Below are 14,719 nucleotides of genomic sequence, written 5' to 3'. Positions count from 1 at the left end.
GCAGTGAACGGTGGGAGGGACTCCTGGAAACCACACTCAGGGGGAAGAGAAAGTGGCTGCCAAGTTTATTGTCCGGGCCCATCTCTGAGGGCTGCTACCTGTCATGTCCTCCCTGGATCTCCCACACTGTTGTCCTTTCCTTTGTGTCCGCCCAAAGAAGGACCCCAGCCGACTGCAACTTGCCCATGAGCTTGGGAGGCAAGGGGGGTTTGTCCTTTTCCTGCTTCTGAGAACGTCCTCCAAGTCTCCCCTCCACTCAGAATGGACGAAGGGTCCAGGATGTGTGAAGAGTCTTGGATGTCAGGAGGTCCTGGGGTGTAAGCTGGGTTTCCCTTGCTGCAGTAGATCCTTCCCTGGGAGTCCTTCCTGGAGCCTCCTCTGCTTCACAGCCTTGCTGTAGTCCTGTCTGAAGGATCCAAGCACCCTATGGGCATACTTGCTGTTGGGGGGTGGTGGGTTGGGGCTAAAGTTTCCTGTTCTTGGTGAGATTGGGCCTTGGGACGGACTAGTCTAAATCTCTCCTGTCCCTCTGACCAGAGGTGTTGCAATCTGGCAGGGGAAAGGCCAGGCCAGGAAAGCACATTCCAAGGGAGGCTGTGCCCAACTCCCTGCCAGCCACTCCCACAGGAAGGCTCTCATCATCCTCCAGGTCTGTTCCTGTCATAACATCTTGGGTGCTGTCCTGGGGCTGCCCCTCTACGTTTCTAATCCTCTCACTTGGCCAAAAGCGTGCCAAGGGCAGGGACTTGCACTGCTGTATCCTCAGAGCCAGGCGTAGTACCTGCATGCAGTGGGGGCTTGGCAGATGCACATTGTGCATATATCAAATGAGGCAAAAATGAAGTCGCCCCTGTTGTTTGTATAAACTGTCCTGGGGGAGGAATGGGGAGTAGAATGGAGGTCTGGCTACAATGACCCACGTCGGATTTGACTTTTCCAGGCTACCTTTGAGGGGAAGGTGCTCTGGGATGAAGGTGCATGCCTCAATCCACACACAAGTCTTTGATCCCATCTTTACATCTCCTCTCTGTTACTTTCTTGGGCACATCTGTCTCTTTTCTCTCTCTGGGGAGCTCCCAAGACTGGCCCTGGGTGAGAAGTGAGTGGGGAGGGGAGGCAGCAGGGCAGGAAAGCCACAGGGTATATAGGGTGAGCTGGGCGGGGGGGGGGGTGTTGGGAGAGGTCACTGGGGCCACTCAGGGGCCTCATGCAGAGATGGGAATCTTCTGAGGTCTGGAGAGCCCACTGGGGTCAGGGGCTGCCCTATCCTTGGGGCCAAGGCCCCTGCTGTGCAGCCAGAGTTGGGAGCACCTGTGCAGAAGCAGAGGGCCCAGTGGGAGGATCAGCGCCAGCCAGGCCAGGCCCAGGAGGATCCAGACGGCCGTCAGGCTCCGGTACATGGAGATGTAATGCTTGCTGGGGTCCATGCCTGCCAGGGAAGGCGACAGAATCAATGCCAGGGGTCTGAGGGCATGGCCACCCCAGGTCCCATAGGGGCCCTCGCCAGCCAGCATGTTGTCCTTTCTCATAACTGGGATTGGCAATGGACGTCACTGGGGGAAATCGCAATGGGACTCAGACCAGAGCCTCCCAAGGATGTTGCTGAGAATCCACAGTGGCCTCAGAATAACCAGGGGCTGACTGATCCTTGGTCATTATCTTCAGCTGACATCTCTCCAACTCCCCAGACCCAACTGGCCCACCCCCTGAGATATGTGACTCTCTCTTTCTCACCGACAACGTAGTCCCCAAAGCCAATGGTGCTGAGAGTGATGAAAGCAAAGTAGAAGCCCTCGCTGAAGCTCCAGCCTTCCACGTGGCTGAAGACCAAGGGTGGAAAGATGAGGATGACCAGTGTCCCCAGGATCAGGAACAGAGCCAGGCCCAGGACCTGCAGTAGCTGGGAGGGAGGAAGTTTGCCCCTGAGTCCACTTGAAAGGCTCCTGGGGGTTATGGGATGGGAAAGTCTGTGGCAGACTTGGGAGTAGGCTGCATACAGCTAGTCCCCTTCCCCACCCTGCAGACTTTGTGGCGGGAGTATATTTGTGATCCATAGTGATCTTGCACTGCTCAGGGAGAGATTTGGGCAGAGGGATTGGGTGTGTGTGGGGCATAGAGGGATTTGGAGACATCTTCCGGCTTGAGTTCACACTTGAACAGGCCCTCTGGGCACTCTTGTTTGCCATAGAGGACAGTCATTGAACTTTCCCAGATTGCTTTGCACCCCTGCCCATCTTGGGTGCCTCTGGCCTACAAGAGGCTGGCCAGGGTAGGCATTGGAGCTGTGTTGGGTGGCCTGGAGGGAGTTTTCTACTGCATCGAAGATGTTGGAGCTCTGTGACAATCACAGGGATACACTGTCTAGATTCCCTTTCAAAGGACTGTTGGCCCACCTGCCAGATCTAAAGGGTGTTCTGTAGCCTCAGTGCACTGCCTGGCCCAAGGGCACACTCTTCCTGGGGAAGATCATACCGGGTGCCTTAATGAGGCAGTATTAAGGCCTAGCGGGTTGGGCCCACACTGGGACAGCTCTGGTGGCCCACATTGCTGCAGAGGTCCTTGAGGCCAAGCCTCTGTCCAGCCTGCAACAAAATTCAACTCCTTTCTCTGCCCAATCCTGCATCTGCCCCTTCTCTTCTATAGGTGTCTACCCCCAAACTCTGCATGCCAAACTCTGTCTCAGCATGTGCTGGAGGACTCAACGTGCAACTGACCTGTCACAGCAGTGCTGAAAGAGAGGGAGGTCCATACCTGGGAGCGCCTGGGCTGGTCCTCCCACCTCTCAGGGGTGGCCAGGTGGGCACGCAGCCCAGTGCCCAGGTGGTTGAGGAAGACCACATTAAGCGGAATGCCCACTAGGGCATAGAAGACACAGAAGACCTGCCCTGCCTCTGTGCTGGGCGACAGGTTCCCAAATCCTGCAAGAGAAAGTGGCGTTTGCAAATATGGGGAAGAGAGAGTCCGGGACTGCATCCACGCCTCCTCTCCAGACTCTGACAGAGGTTTCTTTTCTACTACCTCTGGGAGGAGGTGGGGAAGAGCCCCTGTTCCCATGAATTCTGCTAGAATGATTTTTATTTGTAGGAATCCTGCTTTTTTGGAGGCTCATCTCAAACAACACTGCCTCTGTGAAGCCCTCCTGACTGCCACTCTCCTCCTCCCTACTGGGTATGAGTCTCCATGGTTTTGTGTCATTCCAATCTAATTACCTACTCCGCTTATATGATTGTATTTGGTGTACTTAATGTATCCCTCTTTATTGCATTGGGGCTGAGCTTGGGTTGATCTGAGTTTGTAATCTTCTACCACCCACTCCATCATCCTACCTGGAATGGCATCTGAGTTCAAGGAAGGTATGTGGAATTGGACTTACTGGAATGGACGGGGGAGACCTGGGTTAGAAGGGGCCTGGAGTTTCCTTAGGGATGGTATGGAACGGGTTTTCTGGCTGAGGGGGTATAGCAGACACTGTCAGTGTCCCCTTGGGACACCAGGGATATCCCCTGCAGCTTTCATGGACAGTGCCTTCATGTCAGTCTGCCTGAGAGATTTTTGTGGCTTCAGGAGTGAGCTTGGTCTATGGCTAGGTAGGTAGGTTTAAAATGCCAGAAAGTTAATATACTTGGGATCAGCTCTCAACCAGTAAAGACAGGAATTGGTAGCTAAAAAGCCCCTCATTCTCTACCCTTGCTGGGACTGTTCTGAGAATGGGCTCTACCTGGCCTCTAGGAGACCCTCAAGCAGGGTGAGTCCTGTGACCCAAACTAGCAATCTGCTTATTACTACAAACTTTATCTTCCTGTTTCACCTGCCCACTCCCTAGCTGCCCTTCCTGAATCATCTCCTAGATAGAACACATCCTTGTCTCAGCATCTGCCTTTGGGAAGCCCTTCTCCACCCAGCCCTTTACCTATGGTGGTGACGACCGTGCCTGCAAAGAAGAAACTGCTGCCAAAGTCCCAGTTGCTGGGGTTGGTGGAGTTGCCTTTGGGGTTCACACCTTTCACCCAGGCTTCCATGATGACCTGTAGTGGGTGGTACAGCAGCGGGGAGAGAGGGAGCTGATGGTTACTGAGCACCAGCTGTTACCATGCTCTCAGCAGGGTGCTTTTGTGTCATCTCATTTAAGGACGGACACTCTTACATAGTATTGTTCCCATTTCATGGAGAAGGAAAGGAAGGCCCAGACTAGCTAAGTGACTTGCTCAAGGTCTTTAGATTCCAAGCCAGTGCCTGTTCCACTGGCCAGAGCTGGCTGGGGTGCGAGCAGTAAGCATGGGATGCTGGGGGGAAATGGTTCCAAGGAGGTGAGATGGGCGGTGCTTAAGGAAAGGTCCTGGTGGGAGATGCTGCCAGGAGCATGACACATTGTTGGGATAATGTGGGGATTTCAGGTTGGATGTGCCCAGAAGGGTTTTCTGGGGAACATGGACTTTGGGGCCCACAAGGAAGCGGTGGGGCTGCCCGTCCCCATGGCTGATGGAGGGGGACAGAGAACCCTGTTTCTCTGAGTCCAGGTGAGCCAGTGGCCTTGCTTGTTGCTGCCCTCTAGTGAGCCTCAGCCCATGCCTGCAGGAGAAATGCTGTCAGAGGCCCGGACAAAGGTGGTGTGCCTGTGAACTGGTTAGAGCAGCAGTTCTCACCCTGTGGTTAGCATTTTAACAGTGAAAATACATTGTGGCATTAGGAAGGTTGAGAACCGCTGGGTTAGAGTATACACGTAGTGTACGTTTTGTGTGTGGCTACTGAATGCTGCATGGGTGTGCATGTTTTGTGCCTATATGTGTGTTGCACATGTGTTTACAGAATCTGAAGTTTTGCAGGCTCAAACCTAACATGCTCCACCCCCCAATCCCTCTTGGAGATGGGCAGGGCTCCCTCCTTCCCTGCCCCCCCAGCCCTCTCCCCGTTAGCTGCGAATTGTCCCAGGGCAGCAGTGCAGCCTTGCCATCTGGTAGAGTCCCAAAGGCAACGGGTGGTGGGGGCGGAGTGGGTATGGGAGCTCTGGCTTCCAGTTCCTGTGGGAACCGTCTCCCACTGGCTGGCTGAGTGAGCTCTGGCCAGGGTGGGGGTGGGCCTGGTGGGCTGGGCCAGTCCAGGCATTTTCAGTCACAGGCTGTCTGCTTCTCTTCACTTTGGCAGGACCTGGCCTCTTAAGATGTGGACTTTGGCCTTCCTCTCATTCCCACATACCCAGAGAGGCTGGGGCCAAACATTCCCTAACATGCCTGCTCCCTGGAGACCTTCACCCTTGTAGGCAGCACCCTAGTCCTGGGCTACGTGCCATGGCAAGCCCCAGGTTCTCTACCCTGCTGAGAAGGGTCTTGACATCAGTGAGAGTGTTGAGGGCAGGTGGGTGGGTGCTGGGGCAGTGCTATTTCTTAAGAATCGTGTTTAGTGAAGAGACAGACTTCCTAGTTTTGTGAACCCAGGCAAGCTATGTTTCCCCATGGAACCAAGTTTTTACATTGCTTTCATGGCTCTGTGTGTGTGTCTGTGTGTGGTCTGGGGGGTGATTTAAATGATAATGTGTGTTCTCCCAGAATCTGATCCTAGCTTGCTTCTGTGGTCAACTGGACTTCCCCTGGCAAGTCAGGGCCTCTCCTGAGGCTGAGCTCGCTCTGGGCGAGAGATGTCCTGTCTTCCCGGGGGAGGCCCCCTTAGGCTGCAGGCAAACACAGACCTGGTTAGATCCCAGCCAGCTCTGTTAAGATCTCTCCACATCCTCTGCCTCCTGCTTTTGCCTCTAACCCAGGGCTGAGGAAGGGGGGGTTTCAGGGTCTCCAGGGCCTTTCCTCAGCCCTGGGATTTGGGGAAGCTCCTGAACTTTTCTCAACCCAATATGGCCCCATGGCCCCAACCTCTGCTAACTCTGTCCACTAAGGAGTAAGGAAGTGAAACCCGAGGCCAGAGGCCTTATTTCCTGGAAGAAAGAGCCAGACTAGGTCTCTTACAGTTCCAGAAGTTCTGATCACGCAGCTCATGCATCATGTTCTAGATCAGCTGTTCTCTATCTAGGAGGGGAGGGGTGGTACCAGCATCACCTGGAGGGTGTGTTAACACACAACCTGTGGGCCCCAGCCCTGGAGCTCCCGGGGTGGGTGGGGCCCAAACATTCACATTTCTAACAAGCTCCTGAGAGATGCTGCTGCTGGAGAGGGGTGGTGATTACAGTTTGTGCAGCAAGCCCTGCTCTAGGCTGTATCCTGACCCTGGCCCTTATGCTGATGGATGTGGTGAAGAACAAGAACAGCCAGAGGCCTGGGTGCCAGCTTTGTCTCCACCGGTAACTGTGCAGCCTTGGCCAACATACTCCACCTCTCTGTGACTCGGGTCCCATCTACAAACTGGAGATAGTGACAGTAACAGGTAATTAGGAGAAAACACCTGTACAATGCTGTGTCAGGCAATGGGTCGTGATTGGATCAAGCCAACCATGAAGGTCCTGTTTCCCACTATTTTAAGGACATCATAAATGGTCAGTAAATGCCAGTTATCATGATGTTTCTGTACTTGGTCTGTTCCTTTGTAGTGGGTGTTTTCACTTGCTCACCTCCAACTCAAATGCATTCACCTTCCCCCATGACACCTTGTTCTGCTTTGTTTCTGGGAGAGAGGGAAGCAGAAGGGGCCCAGGAAGGGCCGCTCTGCCACCAAGAGAAAGCCCTCTATCGGTGCAGTGCTGACAGACCTCAGTCACCCTGGCCATTTCCCATCCAGCCCAGCTCCAGGTGGAACGAGGCAGAGGAAGGCCAGCTTGGTGGCTGCTCTGCATATTTATTTTTATTTATTTATTTTTGGGACAGAGTCTCACTATGTCACCCTTGGTAGAGTTCTGTGCTGTCATAGCTCACAGCAACCTCAAACTCTTGGGCTTAAGCGGTTCTCTTGCCTCAGCCTCCCAAGTAGCTGGGACTATAGGCAGCCTCCACAACACCCAGCTAATTTGTTGTTGTTGTCATTGTTGTTTAGCAGGCCTGGGCTGGGTTTGAACCTGTCTGCCTCAGTGTATGTGGCTGGTGCCCTAACCACTGTGCTACAGGGGTCAAGCCTGCTCCAGATGTTTCCATGTGTCTCCCACCTATAGCCCCCAGCCCAGGGACGTGACCTGGGGAGAGGGCAGGGGGGAGGGGGGTTGCAGCCCTGGAGTTGGCAGGGGAAGGAAATGTGGACAGCGTGGATAACACTGACACACAATTCACATTTACATAGCAAGTGATGGCTTAGGATGTGCTTTAACTCTGTTGTTAAATGTCTGCAGCACAGATATGATTATTCTCTTCACCTTGTAGATAAGGACATTTAGGTCCAGAGGTTAAGTGACCTGTGCAAGGCCACAAAGCAATCTAGTTGTTCACCTGGAGCCAGATCCAGGACTAGCTCTTGGTCCCCATGCAGCTTCCACCACACTTGGCTTCCAAACAAAGTGCATCAGCCCCTGGCTGGTGGATCTGGACTTGCCACAAGAATCCCATGTTCCTCCCACCTTCCCAGGCCTTGGCATCCCATCCCACACTGCTCCCCTTCATCACCTGCACAAACTGCTCCAAGGCCCGCTGGTCCAGGCAGGTGTAGTTCTCCAGGAAACGCAGCTTTTCAAACTGAAATTCGTGCCTGGACTGGGCCTCTGCCTGCTTCTCCAGCAGCTGGAAGACAGTGGCCCCAAGCAGCAGGTAGCAGATGTAGGCCAGCAGAAGGGGCAGTGCCTGGCCACCCCAGCAGCCACAGAGTCCACTCCTGGGCATGGCACAGCCAGGACGCCACCAGGGCCTTGGGACTAGCTGCGGGGGCAGGGTGGGAAGCAGGCGAGGAGTGAGCACCCAGGACCTGCGCCCAGGCTGCTGCCTGCCGGGCCCTCCTCCTCCGCACAGGTGTCTGAGCCGGGAGTCTGTTTGAACAGTGCAGCTCAGTGCGGCTGCACTAAGTGCCCCGAGTGCAAACAGGGCTGCCACCCCCCGCCTGGCCTTTTTCCATGGACAGCAGCAAGTCAGAATCATGGACCCCTGAAGGAGACCTACCGGGTTCTCCTGAGCTCATCTTGTCTCACTCTCTGCCTTCCGTCAAGCACAAGGGATGTTTCTCAGCTACATCTGATGCATTTGGACCCTAAATCAGGGCATTTGGACCTGAACGGGCTCTTCTCAGCAGCCCCTAACTCTGCTGCCCATGAAGGTCACAAGCCCTCAAGCTTAGGAGCTGGGAAGAGATCAGAAGGGTTGTGAGTAAACCCTCCACTCAGTTGCCTTGGCTACAAAACGAGGCTGGAGAATTGACCTGCCTACTGGGGGAACCCCGGATGAGTAATCTGGGTGGCAAAGTAAACAAACAGTAGTCTCACTCGGTAACAGTGCCAGGGTTGAAGCTGCCAATAAACCAGATGCATTGCTTTGTAAGTTTGGATGATACTTTATCTTGCTTGAAATCCTTTAGGTTACCTGCAGAGGGTATACATTTATTGGTGAAATGTATGTGTCAGTTAATAAGAAACTCAAAATATATCCTGGTCCTGGGGCTGAGCAGTGGGCCTCTGTGAGTGGGCGGGAGCGAAGCACTCTCCCTCCTCCTCTCGGCTTCTGTGTGTAACAACTGTACGAGATAAAACTGACATCCCGTATTATTCACACATTTAAAGTGCACAATTCAGTGGTTGCTTTTTAGTATATGTACAAAGTTGTGCAAGCATGGCCACAGTCTTTTTTAGAACATTTTTATCACTTCAAAGAGAAACCCCACACCCTTTACCTATCAACCCGCTACCCCCCAGCCCACACCCCTCGGCCCCTGGCAACCCCTCACCTGCTTTCTGTCTCTGTGGATCTCCCCACATTTATATTTGTTTCATATAAAGGAAATTAAACAATATGAGGCCTTTTGTGTCTAGCGTCTTCTGCTTGGTGTGATATTGTCAAGGTTCATGCCCGTTGTGGCCTGTATCACTGCCTCATTCCTCTCTGTGGCTTTGTTGTCCGGCTTACTGCGTTGTGTTTTGTCCATTTGATATCCAGCTGATGGACATTTGGGTTGTTCCCATTTTTCCTGTTATGAATAATGCTGCTAGGAACATTTGTGTTTGAGTTTTGTGTGGGCCTGTTTTCATTTCTCGCGAGTATGTATCTGAGACTAGAATTGCGGACTGTATGATCACTCTTTGTTGAACGTTTTGAGGAGCTGCCAGAATGGTTTTCAAGGTGGCTGTGCTATTTTATATTCCTTTAATGAGCTGTGGCTACAGATACCGTGAGTCCCCCAGCCAGCAGAACCCCAGTCTTGTACGTGTCGACCCCAGGCAATGGAGCGTGATTGGCCCACCCATCGTGATAATCCTGCTTCCCTCTGTCTTAGGCTGAGTTCCCCAGGAGCAGACCCTGAGAGCTGACTTGTGTAAGCAGTAAAGACTGTAAGGACCAGGCAAGCAGGGCCAGGCCGAGGAGAAGGCCAGCCAAGGCACCTCAGCCCCAGCTCGGGCTTGGGTCCTGCGGAGCTCTGCTGGGTAAGCACATCCCAGTGAGTCCCAAGTGGAGGACGACGGCCTGCACTGGGCAGGGATTCAGCCATTCTGGCTCTGCACAGGGGAAGGCAAAATGGCAGTCCACTGAAGAAGTGGCCCAGGTGCAGGCCAGGCCACAGAGGAAAACCACAGTAAAGCCCGGGGAGGAGATGTGAGGGTTGACATGATACCTGCACCCACTTTCTCAAGCCCTCTTGCAGCTGGGTGTGGCCACAGGACCTAATTCTGGCTATAGTAGGGCAGAGTCAGCTGCGGAGGTTTGGGCAAAGTTGATCTTTCTTGACAAAAGATTTGGCTGCAGCTGGCCTCACTTTTCTTCCTCTTTCTGTCCAGAAGGCACAGATGACTGGACCTGAAGAGCCATCTTGTGTCCATGACAGAAAGGTCAAGGGAATTGCTAAGATGCTTGGCCAGTTCTTGCATGCATCTGTCTCTAGATTTCTTTTTAGGCCAGAAACAGAAACCCTGTTTGTTTTAGGTATGGTTAGGCATTCTGTTATTTCCTGATGGTTCTTTTTGAAGGAATTGTTCAAGGCTTATTTGAATCGGAAGGAATAGCAACATGCTCCAGTTACCCAAGTAACTGCGACGTTTGTTGTGGGAACACAGGAGTGGCCCACGTTTTGGGACCTTACTCTCTGCTGTCAGAGTGGCCTGCCTATGCTCCTCAGCTGTGACCCTCACCTGTCCTGGCCTCTGCTCTGCCTTCCATTTCTCTGCCCAGGGCTCTGCTCCGGGTTGACCTCCTGGCCTCTGGTCAGCTTCTGTTCCCAGTGTTGCTCTAGGGTTCTTCCTCTGGGTATTTCTTGGTTTAAATCTTCTACAGAGGGGTTGAGTGTCCACAAGTGCCTTGTCATGGCGGGCCAGCCCTGAGTCAAGTGCCACCCTCAGCTGACCTGCCCCCAGCCAAGGTGGCAGGGGTATCACAGGTGCAGGCATCACATGGAAGGTGCTGTGGGAGGCAGATACTGTGGCTGGCCCGTCCAGGACAAGTGACGATTATTTCTGTTAAGGAGAAAACAAGAGAGCAAGGGAGCTTACAGAAAATGAAAATAAAAGAAAAGAGGAGAATTTTACTAGTATGTGGAAGACTGAGAGAGTGGGAGGCTGGCAGTAGCCTAGGATTCTTCACCTGCTTTAAGGCTGAAGACCAGACCACATGGAAACACCACGTCCAGTGAGTGGAGGTGGAGGCGGCGCTATGGAAGCTGTGCATCAGGCTTGTCCTGGTGCCGATGCCGTGACAAGTGCCAAGAAAGGCTTTGCATCCCTCCTGGGGGCAGCTGTGGCCCTGCCCAGGGGCAGTGCAATGAGAGCCCATCTTCTTTGGAATCCTGTGGCTTCTGGATCACTCTGAAGCCAGCTGGGGTCTCCGAAGTGATTCTGTACAAGCCCCACCTCACATGGTCCTGGAGTTTTCCCAGACAGCACCTTGTTGGCATATGGGCTGTCCTGAAGGGAGAAAAAAGCATTTGGAGCCACAAAATTCACCCTTGCTTTGTTTTCCCCTGTGTTTTTGGAGAGATGGGGCAACAAAACGCTGGTGGTCATCCCTGCTACGGACTCGCTGGTTCCTGGCTTTAAGCAAGGGTTGGAGTGGCATCTGTGTAGCTGTGTGGTAATCAGATCCCGAATGAAGGCCTCAGAGAAGCTCAGTGTGTGAAGAGGTCGTTTAGAGGCTCATCAGCAGTGTCTGGAAGGCCTCAGGCAGGAGTGAGTGACTCCTTAGTGCTTGATGGTTGTTCTAAGATGGGAGGAAGTGAAGTACAAGAGAATGGACCGTCTGCACGGGGGTGGGTGGCGGGGGGAGTGGTGAACGCAGTGGGCTGGAGGGACATCTCTGACAGGTTGCCGTAGAGGGGAGGCTGGATCAGGTCCTGGGTAGGGAGAAGTCCCAGGTTTGCCGGGACTGCAAACCATTCATGTCGGCAAAGTTGGCCAGGACAGCAGCTTCTGCCTTCCCTGGCTGCTGCTCCTCTCCCCTCTGGCGCACCTGCCTCCCCACTTCCCTCTGGCTGCAGCCTTCACATCTTCCTCTTGCACTGGGGTTTGCCCAAAGCCCAGCAAGGCTTAACTTGACTGGGGTTTAGGACAGAGTCCTGCTCAGGACCACATTCATTTTAATGTGGGACTTCTGAAACCCTCAGGTCACAAAGGCCAATGAAGTGGTAACATAATGGTAGACTTTGGGGGAGACCTCAGCTCAGGAGGCCCCAAAGCTCATTGCACCACAGAGGAAGCCCTCTTTCTTCCTCCCCTGCTTCCTTCTTGGGTTCGTTCTTTTTTTTTGCGACAGAGTCTCACTATTGTCACCCTCACAGCAACCTCCAACTCTTGGGCTTAAGTGATCCTCTTGCCTCAGCCTCCCAAGTAGCTGGAACTATAGGTGCCCGCCACAACGCCCGGCTATTTTTTTTGTTTTTGCACTTGTCATTGTTTTAGCTGGGCTGGGCCAGGCTGGGTTTGAACCCGTCAGCCTCTGTGTATGTGGCTGGTTCCATAGCAACTGTGCTCCAAGCCTCTGGGCTCATTTATCACATGCTAATCGAATGCACTGTCTGTGCTGGGACTGTTTCAGCGGCTCTACCTCACCTGCTGTGGCTATATGAGATCAGCACTTGGTCAGTTTAGGAGAGAAGCTGCAGGGACCTCCCTGCCTGACATCTTCTCTCTGGGCACCACTCCTCTGTGAGCTATGGATGGACACAAGGAATGATTTATAATCCCTGTCAGGGAATTATTGCTGCTAATGGGCAGAGCCGATTTGTGCTTCCCAAGGGGGAAAGGCAAAATCAATTAATGGACAGTCTGACATGACCAGGCCTGATGGCAGAGCGTGGCCTGACATCCGGAGGTGATAAGGGACTTTCTGAGGCTGAACTAATAAGGAGATTGGGGAAAAATACCCCTCCCCCAGATCAATTCCATGTACAATGGGCAGAGCAAACAGAACAGCTGAGCATTGCCTCTTTTCCATCTGAACGAGTCCTGAGATAAGGGCAGGACAGGACAGGCCACCCACCCACCATCCAACATAGGTATTCACTTATGGAGTCACCCAATAGACACGTATCCACACAGGTGAAAAAGGACACTTTCCAATCCAGAACCAAGGGAGAAGATAAGGTCCCCCTGGCCCAGATATGTGCCCTATAACAGAAAGGGCAAGTGGCAAGAAAGAACACTGGTTTCAGATCTTGCCCCAACTGAGCCCCCCTGACGAGATGGCACCAGGTGCGGGAGTGGCAAGTTCTGGATGTGGGTGCCTGGGCCCCTGGAGGTCTCTCCGCAGTGAGGGAGTAGGAGAGCGTCCTGGGCGGAGGCGGGGGTGCTGCATCTGTGCTCATGACCACAGAGTACCATCTCAGAGGAGCTCCAGGTGTCTGTGAGAAGCTGAGAGGTGATTCAAGGCAAAGCCTCGAAGCAAACCCCCACACACATGCCTGTTATTGATCTTGTTCAGAAACTGGTTTGGGTTTTTGCTGTTCTTATTAAGGAGCAGGATCCCTTTGTCATATGAAATCTATCGCTGAACCCCACAGTTAATGGTGGGCTCTGGCTGAAGTGGGGGCAGGGGCTTCTGTTTTCACCAGTCCAGAGAGCTTGATTGTAAGAGCCCCAAACCAGAATTCCGAAATGGATGTCCTGGTTTAAGTTGGACTTCCCTCAGAGCAGACTCTGAGGCACAGGTGGTTGCCAGTTCACCTGGGAGGTCAGCCCCAGAGGCACAAGCTGGGGAGTGGGGAAGAGGGACCAGGAAGGGCAGCAGCCAACACAGGCTGCATTATGGAGCGGGTGACCTTGGTGGGCAACTGGGGCTGCATCGTTGGACCACTGGGACACCGTGAAGAACCCATTTTCAAGGTATCCTGCAGAGTGCCTACGCAGCCAAGGTGTTTACCCACCAACTCCTGGCCCTCATTAGTTGGAGATTTTTCCAGGAGTACTTAACTCCTGCACTGTGAGTTTGCCCTGTACATGGGCTGAGAGTGCTCCTGGGGACATGGGCTGAGAGTGCTCTAGGTTGTGAGAGGCAGGCGCTCAGGGCAGATAGCTATTGGCATAGACAGGGATTTCAAGTGACTTCAGGTGGCTGGGTGCAGGGCCTGACAGTGTCTGTGATAAACTCCTGGTTCTCTACTCCTTTTTCTGGGTCACCGTGACTTGTAATTCCTGCAGGGAAATTGCTCGCCTGTGAACCTTAATGGAGGGGTAGGAGGCTTGCCTGACACATTAGGCATATGTCCTGGGAGGCAGGACAAGAGAGGGAAGACCATACCCCTCTGTCCTGATGGCCACTAACACTGAAAAAGGTGAGATGATTTTCCAAGGATGCAATGGACACCTCATGTTAACAAATCCCCTCGCCTCTTCAGACTGTGAGAAAAACTGGAGTTCCAAGAGGCAAGTTCCATCTCCCAGGTGCCGTGGAGCATGATGTGGGTGAGGAGTGTGGGCCAGGATGTGGGGGGGGGGGGCAGAGCCTCTCCAGGGCCTGGGGCAGAGATGGAGCCAGAGAGTTGTGTTAGGGTGTGTGAGGGTCTTGGCAAATAATTTTGTAGACCTCTGTGTATATAAATTTGATGAAAAAAATATAGTGCCAAATTCATGAGCCCATGTGAGGTATAGTTATTTATCCGTGTAGATTTAGAATGATGATTAAGAAAGAGGTACTTATGGATTTGTTTAGTGCCTAATTAGTTCATGTGCAGATACTTTGTCCTACAGTGGACTGTGACAGTCATTTAAATCAGCATGTCACCACCAGTTAGGTGGCCCAGTCTCAAGCAGTAGCATGAAAGAAATGTCACACTAGCCTGGCAGCAGGGATCTACCTTGAGGCTTTGTGGGAACCAGGGATTGACCAAAAAGCCCCAGAGCAGCTGCACAGGCATGAGGTCTGGTGCATCTGGGGACACGTGTTGACCTCATGCACAAGTGGGAGTGAAAGAAAAAAATGGAACTGAGACCCACACGGGGCTTGGTCTGGGTTAGGGGTGGCCTGCAGGGATGACATTGTTGGTTGTGGCTGATCCCAGCACCAGAGGGGGACTTAGAAAGTCCTGGAAAAGCCCTTCAATGTTCAGGTTCCCCTGAGGCATGGGGCTGAGGACAGGGGAACTGCTTGCCTCTGTCTAAGGACAGTGATGGAAAAAACAAACCCAGAAGCTATTTCAGAGAAAAGATAACAGCAGTTATCTTTTATCAACA

The 14,719-nt window shown here is 53.0% G+C and overlaps 1 protein-coding gene across 2 annotated transcripts; it reads right to left on the bottom strand.

Annotated features, from left to right (window-relative positions):
• Nucleotides 1–113: 113 nt before the first annotated feature.
• Nucleotides 114–8,042, bottom strand: KCNK16 (potassium two pore domain channel subfamily K member 16). 2 transcript variants are annotated; one of them, XM_053602781.1, is made up of 6 exons: nt 8,019–8,042; nt 7,533–7,781; nt 3,911–4,025; nt 2,752–2,918; nt 1,735–1,900; nt 114–1,429 (listed from the first exon to the last, which is right to left on the bottom strand). In XM_053602781.1, the coding sequence occupies exons 2-6, from the start codon at nt 7,743–7,745 to the stop codon at nt 1,206–1,208; spliced, it is 885 nt and encodes a 294-aa protein (XP_053458756.1). In that variant the 5' UTR covers nt 7,746–7,781; nt 8,019–8,042; the 3' UTR covers nt 114–1,205. The 2 variants fall into 2 exon arrangements, with proteins under 2 accessions (XP_053458756.1, XP_053458757.1); XM_053602782.1 differs by lacking the exon at nt 8,019–8,042 and having other exon boundaries at nt 7,533–7,903.
• Nucleotides 8,043–14,719: the final 6,677 nt, after the last annotated feature.

This window comes from Nycticebus coucang, chromosome 9 (assembly GCF_027406575.1).
Source record: "Nycticebus coucang isolate mNycCou1 chromosome 9, mNycCou1.pri, whole genome shotgun sequence".
Taxonomy (NCBI): Eukaryota; Metazoa; Chordata; class Mammalia; order Primates; family Lorisidae; genus Nycticebus; species Nycticebus coucang.
Note: the sequence above shows the minus strand (reverse complement) of the source record. Positions and strands in the feature narration are given on the sequence as shown.